Source organism: Clarias gariepinus, chromosome 2, assembly GCF_024256425.1.
Source record: "Clarias gariepinus isolate MV-2021 ecotype Netherlands chromosome 2, CGAR_prim_01v2, whole genome shotgun sequence".
Taxonomy (NCBI): Eukaryota; Metazoa; Chordata; class Actinopteri; order Siluriformes; family Clariidae; genus Clarias; species Clarias gariepinus.
Window position 1 is genome coordinate 29,280,947 of NC_071101.1, and position 17,391 is coordinate 29,298,337.

The 17,391-nt window shown below is 37.3% G+C and overlaps 1 protein-coding gene across 1 annotated transcript; it reads left to right on the top strand.

Moving 5' to 3' along the window:
- Positions 1-11,506: 11,506 nt before the first annotated feature.
- On the top strand, positions 11,507-16,372 carry si:ch211-284k5.2 (sperm axonemal maintenance protein CFAP97D1). Its single transcript, XM_053513943.1, has 5 exons — positions 11,507-11,599; positions 12,334-12,414; positions 13,722-13,840; positions 14,956-15,139; positions 16,271-16,372. Exons 1-5 carry the CDS (start codon positions 11,507-11,509, stop codon positions 16,370-16,372), a joined length of 579 nt encoding a protein of 192 aa, XP_053369918.1.
- The last annotated feature ends 1,019 nt before the right edge of the window (positions 16,373-17,391 follow it).

Genomic DNA, 17,391 nt, shown 5'->3' on the forward strand with positions numbered 1-17,391 from the left:
CAACAGGATAAGGGTACCACAGTAAACCTTCAGAGATCATTTGGAGTCCATGCCTTGTTTTGGGCAAGCCTGTCTGGTCCAATCCCACAGAAAAGCCAATGTAGCACAACCTAGTAAAAAACATAAAAAAAAAAAAAAAAGAATAAAATAAATAAATAAATAAATGCATGCTAGCCACAATAAAAAGTCAAAAGAACACCCAGTGCACCACAGCCCACTATGCACAGGGCTCAGCAGGTTAAAGCGCCCAAAGCCGACCTCCAAATCCCACAGATCCTAATCCAATCAAGCAAACATGTGATGTGCTAGGCAAACAAGTCCGATCCATGGAGGCCCCCACCCACAACCCACAGAATCCAAATGATCTGCTGCCACCATCCTGATGCCAGACACCACAGCACACCCCCAGAGGTTTTGTGGAGTCATGTCCTAAGAGGCCCACGCTGCATAGGTGGCATAAGGAAAACCTACACAATGGTGGGCATAATATTTTTGTGTCGTAATGTTATGGCTGATTGATTTACAGTACATATGTGTGTTTCAGTGATTATTTACATATACAAAAATATCCTAATCCCTATTAAAATGTCAGGTGTTTTTGATAAACAAAAATGTTAAATTAACATGCCAAGTTGAATCTTAATTGTTTTTATATTATATACCAACAAACTTCAAACAAAAACAGTAAGAATCATTTCATAAAGAAAAAGGATGAAACTTACAGTATCTTTAATGCACCAGGGTGCAGAACCCTAACTAATAGGAAGGAATACTACAATATTAGCACAACCAACCACCAGTATTTTTTATTTGGCAATTTCATTTCAATGTTTCCAGTCTATTAAACTGTGCTGTACCTCATTTCTATAAAATCTCTTGCTGTGTGCAGGTTTTTCACAGGATTTAGTTCTGATCTTTGATTGGGCTATTTGGTTAATCTATTTTCTTCCGAAGCAATTCCTTTATGCTAATACCATGGCCTGCAAATATATATATATTTTTTGGAGTATCCTTGATTCCTCGACTAAAGCCCTTGTCCCAGCTGAAGAGAAGTCCCATAGCATGATGCTGCCACCTCCGTGCTTCATTGTCGGCATGGTGTTCCACCTTGATCTCATTATACATCATTAGATTTTGTCATGTGGTCTGGGGTAATTTAGGAAGCTTAAATGTTCTTTCTGGCAATCCCACATCACAGGCATGTGAAGAATATGAGAGATTGGTGTCACATGCGGGGACCAGAATATGCCAGATATTCCAGCAGCTCCTGATGGTCATAGTTTTATTGGCAGATTTCCAAAAAGTTTTTTTTTTTAGTATTATCAAACATTATTTTTAGCAATATTCTACCACATTTCCACTTGCTGATAATGCCCTTCATGGTATGGTACATGTAATGTTTTCAGAATTAATTTGTTCCCCTCGCCTGGTTGATACATATTAATAATTAGATCTTGCAGATCCTGTAAAAAGTGATGCTTTCTAAGGGACGTGTGGACCATGGCTTCAGCTGTCAAAATAATTCAAAAAGAAAGTTCTTCAGAAACAGTTGATCTTTATTTGGGATTAATCAAATCACTTTATTGCTAACTGGTAATTACTTTGAACATGAACATGGCTTAGTGGTTAGCCCTGTCGCCTTGCACCTTCAAGGTCCGAGTTAGATTCCTGACTTGGGTCCCAGTACATGTGATTTGCATGTTCTCCCGTACTCCAGTTTCCTCCCACAGTACAAAGAAATTCAGATTAGGCTAATTGGCATTCCCAAATTGCCCATAGTGTGTGAATGAGCATGTGTATATGTATCTGTTCTGCGATAGATTGGCGGCCAGTCCAGGGTGTACCTTGCCTATTGCAGTCTCCTGGGATTCGTGCATCTAGGTTATTGTATTTTTTTCCCCGACTAATATGTTTCTATTTATTTTTCATTTGAATTTTGTTGTTATAATGGCATTCTGTTGTTATAATGGCATTAAAGGTGAAAAAAGATCAGACATGATTTATGTTGGTTTCAGTTTCGTTTTTTTTTTTCTTTTTTCGCAAAACTTAAAATTTTAACCAGGGTATAGACTATTTAAATAAACTGCATACTTGTATATTACAAGTAAAATTAATTATATTTACAGATGCCAAAAGTGATGTTTTAATGACTTATAAATTATCAAACACTTTATAAAGGCCTAGTAATTTAAAGTGAAAATTCTCCAAAACGTATATAAGGTATAGTAAAGCCTTATAGTATAGTATACCTTACTATATAAGGTAGTTTTTCTTGAGTTGGGACGGCGTCAGGGGCACCAGAGTTCAGCTCAAACCATGTTGTGTTGGTCTTTACCACATTTTTTGCTGTTAAAAATAAAATTTTAAACTGAAATTCTGGTATATACTTTCAATGAATTTTCCCCTTTTTATATTCAGAAGATATAGATTATCTTTCTTGCTGCTTAGCCTATGTATGTGACTATTTTTCAGCTTTTGGAAAAATGAAGTTCATAGTGTGGTGCTAGCTTTCCGCATGACCTCATTTCAGTGCAGGTTTGCTGTGAAATGCTTGGCAGATACAGACATTCCATTAATTCTATCCCTGAAGAGGAGACAGAGTGAGCAGGAGAAAAAGACAGAGAGAGGGAGAGAGACTAACATGTAAGGGACCGAAGAATTCTAGGCTTCATTCAAAAAAATTTACATTTTAGGGTGTTCTCTAGAAGAAATAAAACTTGACTACATGAAATGAGGGAGACTGAAGGGAAAGACAAGGCCTCTTTTTGAATGATTCACAGTAATTGAGTCACTGGCTGAGGCAGATAGTCTCCGTTTGGTTGTATTTCACGCTCCTGTGAGCTTGTGGCAGGCTGGTTCTGTCAGACAGCCTGCAGACTGCAGCCCTCGCCCAATTCTCTCCTCTACTGTGCTGCAAAATAACATGCTGAGTGACCTCCCTATGGCAAAATGCCTAGGAAAAAAGAGGGAGGAAGAGAAAAAGATGGAGAGGGGGGGAAGAAGGTGGCCATACTTCACTGCTGCACACAGCAGATAATGAAGGCAACTGCGGAGAAAATCAGAGGGGAGAGTGAATGAGAGAGAGAGTGAGAGAGAGAGAGAGAGAGAGACACACACTGGATGCTCCATGAAACCTGACAGCAGAGTGAGCAGACCGGGGGTTCAATACATGTCCTTGCTTGAAACAGGTTTGTGATTCTTAATAGCCTGGGAGAAATACATGGCTCTTTGTTAAAATTGGTCATACTGCAATCTCAACAAAATTATCAGAAGCGACAATGTTGAATCCGTATACAGAATACTGTATGTCTAAGTGGTTAGATGGTTAAACTGCAGGATCCATCAGTAAGACCAGATATACCATAGTTTTATCATAGTTACTTGATATTATGTTTTAAGGTGAATTTCAGGAGAATAAGCTAAAATGGTTAAAGATGGAGACATTTTAAGTCCAAATAAATCAATTGCTTGCCATTCTCTATGTGGTGTGAAGAAGATATACTGTAATTAGAGTTAGGGAGAAACTGACAAAACAATCATATAATTACAACAATCAAACTTTATAATATTTTATAACTAATATAAATATTTTTTTCTGATCTTAGACCTTTGATGTGTTCTGTGTTTTAAGGTCACCATTTCCCTAGGTACATATTTAAATTATTAAAAGCACCTGCATGTAGTTTACACCTTGGAGGCTGCCAGAGTTTTCACTGATTTAAAAAAAAAAATGTAGACCTCAAAACACAATCAAAGCATATTACAAAGCTAACAAAGCATACTACAGTGCATTTTTATATTTATATCAATATTCATGAAAATTGGCAAACACCCTTTCTTAGAGCGAGAAGTGCTTTATGGTTACTTTTAATAAATACTGTACATCCTTATCTATAATAATAAATAAAAGAGTAATTTGATAGTATAAACTTTTGTATATGGCCAAATTTATGTGGACATCTGACACTCCCCCACCACACACACACACACACACACACACACACACACACACACACACACACACAAATGTTTCCTTTCCAAACTGTTGTCACAAAGCTGGGGGTACACCTTTGTACAGGATGTCTCTGTATGCTGGAAAATTTCCTTTTACTGGAACTAACAGGGCCAAACCCGTTCCAGCATGACAATGCCCCTTTACAATGAAGCAAGCTCCTTGAAGACATGGTTTGCCAAGTAGGGAGTAAAAGAAATCAAGTGTCCTGCACAGAACACTGACCAGAACTCGAACAACTTTTGGATTGAATTGAAATGCTGCCTGTACCTCAGACCTCTTTATGCAACATTAGTGCCCCCTTTAAGGGTCTTATGGCTAAATGATCACAAATCCCCACAGCAGTGCTCTGACATTGAATGGAAATCCCTTTTGAAGAGATGAGCTTATAACAGAAAAGGGGGTCAAATATATGTGAATTTGATTTTCGTACGAATGAGAAGATGGTAATCATTCAAACAAACATATAATGCATTACTTTATTCACTGCATTGTCTTATACCTTGTTATTTGTCAGTTTATAAAACATCACAATCACAAACACATACTGTAAATTGTAGTCAGCATGTTTTTAGAACGCGTTAGAAATAATGTTGAGTGAATGTAATTTTCTATTTCAGTAAAAATCATGCTTTATGTCTTCTTTTTTGAGAGATATGTCATAGAGGAAGAACATACAGTACTGTAAGTTTAATAGATTCACTCTGTAACAGCTAATGCATTATCCACAATGTACAGTAAGCCTGAAAGGCAGGCAATTAATAAAAGGAAGTCAACTTTAATAACAAAATATGCAACAGCAGTGGACAATGGTTGGCAAGGTCAGACAAAACCTGAGAAAGATGTGCAGGGGCTAATTAAAGCACAAAAGGGTCAACAAGGACAAACAATGGTGAACAAGGAGAGACAAAAGCTGCATAAGGCAAACAAGGGAAGAAAAATGTGGACAAATATGGACAAGGATGGAAACTCCTTACTAAAACTGCTTACATCAGACAATTGTGGACAAAGGGCAGACAAAGTTGGACTAGAATTGCTTAATTCAGAAAAGGGTGGACAATGGCAGAAAATAACTGATTAAAGCAGATAAGGGAGAAAAAAGCTTAACAAAAGTGGACAAAGGTTGACAAGGGATGACAAGTTTAGACTAAATCTACAGTGTTGGACAAGGACAAAGTAAATCTACCAATGGCAGAAAAGTGGTACAAGTATTTACATTGAGGACCAAAGTAGGCATGGGTGGACAAAGGCAGACTAAATCTGCCAAAGGCTGCCAAGGTGGATAAAAGTGGTCAAAGGTTGATAAGCTTGAGCAAGGTGGAGAAGGGTGAACAAAAGTGGGACAAGTGGGGACAATGACAAACGTAAGCAGGAAAAATGACAAGAGAAAAAAGCTTGACAAAGACTGACTAAAACTACCTAAGGCTGACGAGGTGAAAAAGGATGGCAGTCAAAGGCTGATAAGGTTGGATAATGGAAGACAAGGACAGACAAATCTGGACAAAGTTGGTCAATGGAGGAAAAATTTAGACCAAAGCTACCCAAGGTACAGGAAGGCAGACAAGGGGGAAGAAACCGAGACAAAAGTGGACAGGGTGGAAAAAGATGGCCAATAGTGGACAAAACAGGACAAACGGAGATAAAAGTGACTAATGCTAGACAAAGAAGATGAACAAAAGGTGACAAAGATGGACATGGGCAGACAACAGAGTACCTAATCAGACAAAAATGACCAGCGGTGTTAAACAGGAGGGCTAAGGTGGACAAATGTGGACAAGGATGGGAAAGGAGAAAATATTAAAAATAACCCATAATACCATAGATATACTCCAAATGAAACCTGTTACAGTGCTATTAAATACAGAGTGTACGCATAAAGCCAACTATTCTGAAATTAGACTAGCTATAATAATAATAAAAAAAATAATAATAATACAACTGACAATATACTACATACTATATACTAAGCCACAATAAATTTAATGAAAGTAAATGTACCAATACCTGAATCATGGTTGCTTAAGGGCTCAGTTTAGGTAACATTGAAAGGAGTCTACTACATTAGTTGCTATGGAATTAACATTACAACAGTCACTTACAGTAAGTGCTTTATTTAGCAAAGAAACACCTGACTCACACAGTGCGCTTTATCCAGATTGAAAGAATATTTAGCTGAAAACTATATTAATTTGAATTTGTGTGGAAATTCTAATATGACTCAATGTAGATTCCATGCTAATGGCTGCCATGTTTGCTGTAGCATTTGCTGTTATTCAGGCTCACAAAGCCCAAAGAGCCTTACAAAGTAAATTAGGATAAGCCTGTATTTCTTCATATCCCAGCTTGTAAGAAAGTTATAGTCATAGGGTTAGCAGATGGGGTTAAGGGTCTTGCTCAAGGGCCAAATCCTGGTGGCTTTGCAGTGCTGGGGATTGAACCCCTGGCGTTCTGATCAGTAATGCACAGCCTGAACCGTTAAGCTTCAGGTAGAACCTGGACGATGCAGGGATACACCGCTATCATTTACCGACAGAAAGAGAGCACTTACTTTTTTTTGCTGGCAACTGTATTTAAGGTAGGTTCACTTTTTTTTTTAAACGATTCTTTTTTACTAAAAGTTGTATTCTTTTTCTAGTCGTCTCTAGATTTTCATTAAAAGTTTCTTATTTTTTTATTTAAAAAATGGCAGAAGAAAACTCCCTGATTTAATTAACAACCATTTTAGCATCAGTGTTACATCATGAAGAATGATCAGTGCAACCACGAGGGTCTAGTTCATCAAATGTCATGACTGAGATATTATCTCAAGTAATGAGACCATAGGGACTGATAACTGGTAATTATTTCTATAGCTACTTAATTTCTGTAACATATTTTAATTAAATGCAAACTAAAAGTCGTTAGTTAAAGCCCTAGCACTGCCAAGCTTTCACTGCTGGGCGCTTGAGTTCAACCCTTAACCCTCAACTGCTCCTCAAGTGTAAACTGCTCAGTACAAGGGCATCTGACGAATGCTGTAAATGTAAATGTATTTTTCCTTTTTTTTCATGTGCTTTCCACGAAGGAGAGAAAACTTTGCACTTTGTATTTGCTGTTTAATATGCAAACTGCCTTTTTGTCTTATTAACTTCCAGAAAGAGAGATAACAGGAACAAAACAGTTTCTGGCTATTCAGTTAACATTAAAAAGCTGGAGGTGTTATTCATTATTAAATTAAAATTATAATTGTTGGAAACTTACCGTGTTTTCTTCTAAGAAGAATAAAAGACTTTTGGGCCACGATGTTATAGGAAAATGATCTACTTTGATTTGCATCAGGCCATGTCACACAACCCTGTCATGGATTGTTTTCTTTTTAAGCAAAAAACATGCAAAAGGGGACATATTTCAGTTCCGGAAAGCAGACAATTTCAACCACTGGTGTGTAGATGATCACGAGATGCCTCATGTCTACATCGCATGCAGAGAGAAAATGGCATGAAGAATGCTGAAACATAAAAAGGTTACTATCAGAGATCACTGAAATTATGTGTCCAAACAAGATTACAGAGACTTTTGTCCCAAAGGTCAAATCAATTCAATGGTGGAAATGTTATTGCTTCCTGAAAATCCGTTCTGTATCCGATTCAGACATGAATTCCTTTTGATTTGTTATAACGAATGAATTATGCGAGAACTGATAAACTGCAAAAAATTAATGAATAACATCATTTCAGTTGAAAAAAAGGAAACAAACAAAGCAAGTAATAAATGAATAAATAACACACATGCTCCCCTGAGAGCTCTAATGGACAGATGGAGAATCTGCACAGCCTCCTAACGCAAGTGAATTGCCTTTAGGATTGGTTTTCAATATCAGCCCTGACCTTTGACTGCATGTTGTTAAGACAAGACTCTTGCAGTTTGGGGTTGATTCGAGAACATAGATTATAGACGGGAATAATCTGCCATTTATTACGATTTAGCAGGACAATAAATCATGACACGGGGAGTGGAGCGAAGATAGATGCTTTAAGACAAGCGGTTGAGCGCACATCTCAGGTGCGTGGGAGGAGTGTGTCATTGTATGCCTTTGTGTGTGTGACTCAGAGAGAGACTGTGTCTTTGTATGTGTATGTGTATGTGTGTGTTTCTGTCTGTCACGCTCAGAGCTATCAAGTGCTACATAGGACAAAAACAGGATGACACAAATCACAGTGTTTATTTTCAGCACGTAATTATTGAGGTTTATCTTTAAATGGCCACCCAGTGTGACTCAGCTGTGGGTTATAATTGAATTTTTCTCCTTCATCTGGATAAGACTAATTATTAATGAAACACAGAAGCCTCGATAAGACCCCGAGTGTAGATTGCTTTCGTGAGAATGAGGAGGTGATTTACACGCTTAAACGCGCACCCGGATCTGAACACAGGAATACACAAATCATCGTGCAGCTACATGTTTCCGTGAGAAGGTGAACGATATAACAAAGCGGCAAGGAAGTGGTGTTGTTCTTGTTTACATATAAACATCTCGATTATTAGTACTTTTCAGCTGACCTTTTTTTCCCCCCCAGTACTGTTGGAAGGCTGGATAAATGCCTGCCTGTTTGGTTTTCTCTCATTTGCTTGTGTTTTTCTGCCCAGAACAAGCCTGACAGGCAACAAAAGGCACTTCAGGGCCAGGCACACACACTCCACTCACTGAGACTCAGACACAGATAACTACAGACAAGGATGGCTGCTAGGAGACAAGCGTGGGTGGGTGAGATCTGTGCTCAGGGGGAATTATCAGTTTATCCTTGAGAGCGAGCATGCACACACACACACACACATACACACATACACACACATATACATTTGTCTTATTATCCTTGTGAGGACATTATAAGTATTATTGCAGCTAATTAATGCTATGCATCACATAAAGCTACTTTAACCTCAGCAACCAAAAGAACACATTTAGGCTATTCAATTATTATTACATTTTTAAATAAAAGATGCGTTTTTTGCATTAAACAAAAGAATTTAATGCATTAAAAATAACTTTTCTAATGGAGTCCATGGTCAAATATGTCATATACTCTATATACATTTAACCTTATAGATCTGCCACTATGGTTCCCACAAAATATAACACATGCACCCAACCCCCCCTCTCCCTCCCTCTCTCTCTCTCTCACGAACACACACACACACACACACACACACACGCTACAAAGAGACCTATCTGCCCAACAGTTAATTGCATTGTATGAGAATGAGAAAAAAAAAAAGAATGTTGTGTTAGGGAGAAAAGAAAGAGATAATGTGCCAAACAGCTTTAGTAAGCTGATTCAAATAATAATAATAATAATAATAATAATAACGAGCTAACCTTAATTACCTGGTGATTTGCACAGCTCTTTAATCTCATCTACTCAAGGGCTTCAAAGAGCATGATACCGATCTTTACCTAAACAGCGCAAGATCAGAGTGTTTGCTAATGCACCTTCATGGCCGAACAAGATCTGTTCAAGCTGTCATCAGCCTTCACACCCCGGAACGATCTGGCTAGAATGTAAAGAGGAGTAATCATGTTTAAACAGGAGTTCTTCACCCTGACAGCAGAAAATCAGTGTGCAGCCTTTAAACACATCCCTCCAGGGTCAATTTGTTATTGAATCTAATGTGAAGTAGCTGTGTGTCTAACACACACACACACACACACACAAAGAGAGAGAGAGAAAGAGAGAGAGAGAGAGAGAGAGAGGAGAATGCTGGGGAGGGGTTGTGTGTACTGTGTGACAGGAGCAGATGTTAAAGCTGTCATAGCCACATTTTCCAATTGAGTGAGTGGCTGAAAGAAAGACAGAGGGGGATTTTAGAGAGGGCAAGAAAGATGAACAGAATGAAATGATTTTCTCTCAGGCACAAAATTAGCACCGTGTTCTGTTCCTTGTACCAACTACTAAATCTCTAATCTCTCTGCTTATAAATGTAAAAATGTGTTCCTCAGGGTTGCAGGTTGCATGCATGTCTATATATTCGTGACCTATTTTCCATGTAAAATGAAGGCAATCTAGCATATATATATAATAACATAATATACAAAAAATAATCAGAATCTCACTACACCAGATAGAAGGTATAGCCTACCAAGCTCTTGAGTGCTCTATCATTCAGATACACATATCTTAATAACAAAGCCATCCGTCATGCCATCAGGAGTCCAGCAAATCATATCCATGTCCTTGCTCTTTGGTCGACAGGAAAGGCATTACACTCTCCTCGTCCACTGACCACTGCCGCGTCACATGACATGAGCAGCAGGTTCTAAACGTTCTTAGGCTGGCTTGAGTTGTGGATGATGTGAGCTTTATCGCACTGCATCTGACACTGCATAGTGAGTGGGACTTGGCAATAATTCTGTTGAAGAAAAAAAAAAAAACAATGGTGAAAATTCCCATTGGTGGTGAGAACATGGTGTTTTGGTCACGTCCTCACAGCTCAAGAAGTGGCTGTCTGCACTGCAAAACATGGCCGCCAGTCACCCAGCCAGGAAAGGAGCAAATATGCCACCTGGTGGCAAGAAACACTTGGACGTAGTGGCTGGTAATAACTCCTGACACCGCATGACTAATCCAATGTTGAGTTGTTTCCTAGGTCTAAAATGATGATTAAACAGTGACTACTTCATATAAGAGGTTACTTATTTGTTGGAGAGTCAGAGCGCTTAGTTTTATATCTAAACTCAATTTGAAAACTGATGCTTTAGCCTAAATATAAGACACTTAACTCCAGTGGGAAAGATCGGTGGAAGTTTATTTTCCTGTAAAAGCATGACCTACAATCTTTTATTCACTTTATAATTTACATTAATTAGTGTTGAACTTACTAACGAATGACATGTCACCACATTTAATGTAGTGGAACAAGACGGATTAGATCCTGTTACTTTTGTCCTGATGACTCTTTCTTAGAAAAAAACAAAACAAACATAGAAAGCTGGATCTCACTCTCCACCAATAAGGCATTTTAAATAATTCCCTCTTTTCAAATAAATGTAATTTTTAATTAATTGTGATTTATGTACCATTTAATGAGCAGTCACTATAGAAACGATTAAGGTTTACCATACGTAAAGAGACCTGTACAGTTCATTTCGTCCTTGCACTAAGACCAAGTCTGAGGTCCTGCGAGTGAACACTAATAATTCATTGACATCTGATCCCCTCTCACTCACACGCCGAGTCTGTTACAGGTCGATTGGCCTGTGCTCTAAAGGACATCCATCACATAAGCACACACACACACACACACACACAAACCGTAGCACACACTGCAGGGCCATTACAGTCTCCCACACTCCACATCTTTTCTGAATACTGCTACTGGGTGAACATTAACAGACTAAAATCCTTTTAACCCACAATTTTACAAAACAATAAAAAAAAAAGAAAAGAAGGAAAAGCATAAAGGATTGTGAAACTTGCTAAATTACAGCACGTTTTTTACTTTCTAATTGTAACAGGCATGCATAAAGCTTACCAGCCACTTAAACCTGCAACTAATAAATACCTGCAGAAGAAATGGGACCAGCAGCACTATAATGAGCATCGAAGAAAGGTATGTACAGTAACCATGTTTATGCAATCCAAGAAGCAAATATTAATTTTTGGACTTATTATGTTCCATCTTGGACTGGAGGAGTATTACTTGTTAAATGCGCTAAACAAATATACATTTCTGCCATCTGTGATTTTTATCCTTGTTTTTTTTTTTGTATGTATTTATATAGGATTTGTATAATTTGGAATTGTGGTGTGAATGAGAGATTTTGTATTATCATATATTATGAATGTGTGTTATACAGTATGTGACTGAATTAAATGCCTAGTGATTATCAAATGACTTCACGAGGCTCATAAACATTTAATTCTCACTAATTTACACACAATGTTAAAACAGTCAAGACAGTTTTTTTTTTTTTGGAAAAACAACTTGCTCTAGAATGGCGTTGTCTACAGTATGAATAACTTATTAATGAATTCGGTTCATTAATAATTTATGATGCCAACAACCAATTACCTAAAAGAATCCTCTCCATCTAAACTTGCTTTACTATTAAAGATCTGTATCTGTTTTTTTTCTGTGTCTGTGTTAAAGGCGTAACTGTGTTGTTATTGATTGATGCTATATTCCAAACTCTAGATAATTTCGATGTTCATTGAAAATTAATTAAAACTGGTCACTAAAATAGAATGGGGATTGAAGTGTTTTAGCAGTTTAATTGTTGTACATAATCAGCACAAGGTCTTGGCTGATTTGCTCTAAATACAAAAATGTTATTCATCCATGAGGTCAGGGAAGCCCAACCCATAGTAGACACCAAAGGGATCCGAACGCCAACACACATTCAAGTAAAGCTGAAAAAGGCACAGGTACGTAGTGTGGCAAATGACTTCTATTGTAGTTTATACTGCATATTAAAACTGCAAGAAAAGGGAACAATTAATAAGTGTGTGTGTGTGTGTACACACATATATATACACATTCAGAATGTAAAAAAATCATAACATCTAATTAATATATAATATATATATCTATTATATTATGGCATTGTATAGTCCTATTCTACTGACAGAATGTTTTGCTGACTTTAAGAATTTTTCAGAAAGAGAGGGCATGATGACAACTGCCAGGTTGGGGGTTTGAACCCTACTGTAGGTCTGTATGTGTGTATGTATCTAGCTCGCATGTTCTCCCTGTGCACTCTGGTTTCTCCAACATTCCAAAGACCTGTAGTGTAAGCTGATCGACGTTGACCTGTAGTGTTTTATTGGGTGTGTCAGTGTGTGCACCTATACCCTTCAACAGGCTGGCATCCAAACTGTACCCCACCCTTGTGCCCTGAGTTCCCTCAGATAGGCTCCAGGGCCTCCGTGAATGAAAAAAATTAAGGAATGAATGCTCACTCAATCACTTACTCATCACCCATAGCGCTTTATCCTGTATTTAGGGTTTGTGGGGGGCCTGGAGCCTATTCCAGGAGATTTCCAGTAGGGCATGAGGCAGCGTACACACTAGACGGGGTGCCAATCCATCGTAAGGCACACACATACACACACTACTGACAATTTGGGAACACCAATTAGCCTAATCTGCATGTCTTTGGAGTGTGGGAGGAAAGCGGAGTACCCGAAGGAAACCCATCAAACATGGGGAGAACAAGCAAACTCCACGCACGCAAAGACAGGAATCTAACCTGGACCCTGGAGGTGCAAAGTGACAGTGCTATCCATTACACCACCGTGCTTCCTAGGAATGGATGCTAACAAAGCTAATTTATCTGCCAGTAGAATAAGTTAGTAAAAACGTTTCAAACGTAAAAGTTAGTGAAGGTTTGTGAAGACGCAGAGTTAAATAAAGGTAATCTTACTGTATATATATATATATATATATATATATATATATTATATATATATATATATATATATATAATAGAAACTATTCAATTAATTTTAATTTTATTCTATTTATAATATTTTTTCCTTTTCATACACATTGTAGACAGTTTCAATTTAAATATCATACACATTAATTCACACTGGTTTTGTAACTATGAGTTATATTTTATTATAATATGAGTATAAACATTATTTATAAAAATAATTCATCAACCAGAAAAAAATAAAGCCTTAATTATGTTACATATGGCTTCAATATACCATCACCCTTTTTGTATTAGATTCAAGAGGAGAGGCAAGCCGTCATCGACAGAGATAACTGTCTCCTGGCATCCAAACTAGCTGATATTCAACATTCTAAAGGGCGAATAGACCACAGGAACTTTTATCCAGAGCATAGGTAAGTAGATTAATCAATATTTTTGCCATTTAAAAAATAATATTAGCCCTACATAGCTATGCACTAGCACGGAAATAAACTGGTAAAAAAAAAGTTTCTTATTTATGTTAAATCAATCAATCAATAAATAATAACATGGTGAAAAAAGTACAGTATATGTACTTTATTTATTGAGCCTCTGTTTAGTATTGTATTTACTATGAATTGTGTTGGAGTTGGCTTACTGTTTAAAAAGGCACCAGATTGTGAGAGTCAGAGTTTCTGATCAAAATAGCCTTCTTTTCTGCTAAAAAAAAAAACCCCTCTAATTTTTCTCTGGAAAAAAACAGGCCCTCATGCTATTCTTTTACCTTGATTTTTATGGAAGCATTTTTGACACAATCCTGTTTAGCTGCGAGCTCATTTTTATTTTAAACAGGCTAATAATTGTATGTGTAGGTGTATATGTTTGCCCTACAGAACTTGTAAGGGTGCTTTGGTTAAAGCTTTGTTTACATCATGTTTTATGTGGGTTATTTCACCCTTGAGCTGTAGGTGTAAATTGTTAATGTTTCTTTGGCAGGGTGCTCATGAATTACTGAGATGCACATTCCCCAGTGTCTAGTTAAACCTGTAGAATTCTAACCTTTGCATTTTTTTGACAGCAAAGGTCTTGCTACAGTATGCTATAGGCTCTTATGCAATAATATGTTATAATACACTGATCACCAATAATATCCAAAAACATCTAGATTTTGGGTTCTCCTTGTGCCACTTGGGCAGTTCGGGCCCCTCGGGGCATGGCTCTGCAGGGCCCCTGGGGGTGTGCTGTGGTGTCTGGCTCCAGGATGTTAGCAGCAGATCCATTGTGTGCTGTGGTTGGTTGGGTGGGGCCCATTGCAGCTTGATTAGATTGGGATCTGGAGAATTTGGAGGTCATTTTAGTGGCCTTTGTGACTTTGGGGACATTTAAGAGCTGAATGAAACAGTAAAAAACATTTAGTGTTTACTGAATGCTTATTGTATTCAAGCAAGTAAAACATGCTTAGTGTTTGGTTCAAAAAGTCTTGCACTGGGTAAAGAATTTCAAGCAAGAGTTATGAAAATGCTTCTCAGTTCTGATGTTGTTTCTTCAGTCTGAACTCTGAGAGAAGGAGAGCCGAGCTACTGCAGGTGACTCATGAAAATCAGAAGATCTATGAGCGGATCACAGCACAGGAATCTGAATATAGACGTGAACTGTGGGAAGAGGACTGGGCGAGGAACGAGCAAAGGCGAGATGGTATTACACGCTATCCGCGAGGAGTAGCTGGTAAGCAGGTAAACAGCACAGGACGAGAGGATATTCATCATTATAACACACGTTGCATCTACTTGAACTTTAAGGTCAGTAGAGAGACTATACGCCATCTGTATGCAACCAGTTTGACTATTCCATGTCCAAAACACTTCCAGATTTTGCTTCAACAGAAAATGTTGGGTCAAACAAGTTATGTCTTCATTAGTAATGTCATAAGTTAAAGCAGAAATAAATTAAAGGTAGTTCTAGATAGGTCTCACTACAAATCTAAAAAAAAGTAATACAGAGTGATAACATGCAGTGACATATTTCGGTCATGATGACAGAGGTCTCTTCTAGGATGATGGCTCCATCCACAGGACATGAGGCCCCTTAGAAAACAAGGTTGCCTTAGATAAACATATCTACGACATAAAAGGATAATAATGAAAATGTGGACTTGTGTGAGCCTCAGCTGCCTGAATTGACCTCCTGCACTCTTAAAGAACACTGCCCTGCATGTTTTAGTGTGATCCCTACTCTTCCACAGCCACTTTAGCAAAGCAAAATGCTGTTAATCAATATTCTTTAAATGCAAATTATTCATATTTATTTAAAAGTATTGATACTAAAAGCTTCTAAAAGAAAATGACCTGTAAAAATTGTTGATTAAATTAAAGAATTTTGTGCAAAATAAAGTTTTCTACTCCCTAGAAAATCCATAGTGTCCGTAACCATGTCAAACTCATGTTGCAATAGCGTAACAATTTTGCTTCTAAGAAAAATACATTTTATCATGTTTATGTCTTTTCATGTGAAATCTAAATAGGCCAAGTTTCAACTGAATGACAATTTATATCATTGAAAGATTTGAATAAAAAGAAGTTATGGACACTACATATAAGGGCATGAAACTGTATTTAGCAAATCTATTCCTACCTATCTGATAAAAAAATAATAATTGAGTGTGCATATTTACAAAAAACGAATTATGGATCAGGAGATAAGCAACATTAAGTATTATGAAAAATGGTGAAAATTCACTTTAATGAGACACTTTTAAACACTGATACAGTACCATGTTTTCGCCGATGTCTCAATGCAGGCAAACAAAAATGTCAGGGTGTTGTTTATCCACAGTGACTCAGGCTCTTGTTTTTTACATTACACAGAAGTTGAAAAAAAGTGTCAAGTTTTTGGGAAGAGAATCAGAAGGAACACCTAGCTCATCCAGCAGAACAGAAGATTGTGAAACTACAGATGAAGATCTCTAACAAACTCTAACCCATTTTTTTTAATCAATGGCATGGTACACGTCAGTACATTAAGATAATAATGTTTAATGTGTGTGCGTGTGTTACTAAATAAGGACTTGGATTCCATTTTATTATGCTCCTAAACCTGATGGCCTTCATTTCTGGTGTTTGTTGACCACATGGTGGCAGCATGATTCTCTAGAATGATGCCTTTTTTATTCATCTGCAAGTAACTGGTTTATACTTTATTTCTAATGAACTGAACAACCTAAGATATCAGGAGTCTGTTAATTAAAATGTTCATTAAAAATGTAAAAAATTTAACTGTCACACACAAAGTCTTTATTTACTACAGTTTCACACTAGGTTATCATCATACACCCGCTATGACATTTAAGTTTCAAAAATAATAAAATTGATGTAAGTTATGTACGGTACATATGTTTTCTACAGTAAAGACCTTTTTCCACAATATATATTTTGGATGCATCAAATATTACCGTTAATATTCACTATCTACTAATAAAGCATACAAGAACAACATGGAAAGGCTCTCTATAGTCCGACTTTAAAATGCTGTAAATTTTTAAACTAACTTATCACTGTGTCTTAACATATATTGTGTCTTAAGATATATTGTATATTTTTTGAAGTATAGATTATAAGGCTGTTTGCAATGTGACTTTATGCGTCTGAATGTAAAGCTGCATTAAGACTGATAAGGCTGTTTCTGTTACCTCTTTGACATTATTGGTGATAAAGGCATCTTCGAATCATGTGCTTTGCCTGCTGAGTGTCTATCTGTCCTGTTGTGCTTAGAGATATTGTAACAGAGGCAGGGTGACAGGTAGAGGTCGCTCCTCAGTGACTCTGGCACTATTAAATAAGACGATCAGTGGATGAGATGAATACCTGAGCAAGAGATCTTCATAAGCATGCACTGATTCAGATTCTCCAGGTCTCCATGCTGCCACACTACTGGACATGAGTACTAAAGATATAGGAAATATAGTCACACACAAGAATATTAAGTTTAT

Coding starts and splice junctions, on each gene's coding strand:
- si:ch211-284k5.2 (XM_053513943.1), top strand. CDS start 11,507: ATGCATAAAGCTTACCAGCCACTTAAACCTGCAACTAATAAATACCTG. Junction 11,600..12,333: donor ATAATGAGCATCGAAGAAAG/GTATGTACAGTA, acceptor TTCATCCATGAG/GTCAGGGAAGCCCAACCCAT. Junction 13,841..14,955: donor AACTTTTATCCAGAGCATAG/GTAAGTAGATTA, acceptor TTGTTTCTTCAG/TCTGAACTCTGAGAGAAGGA.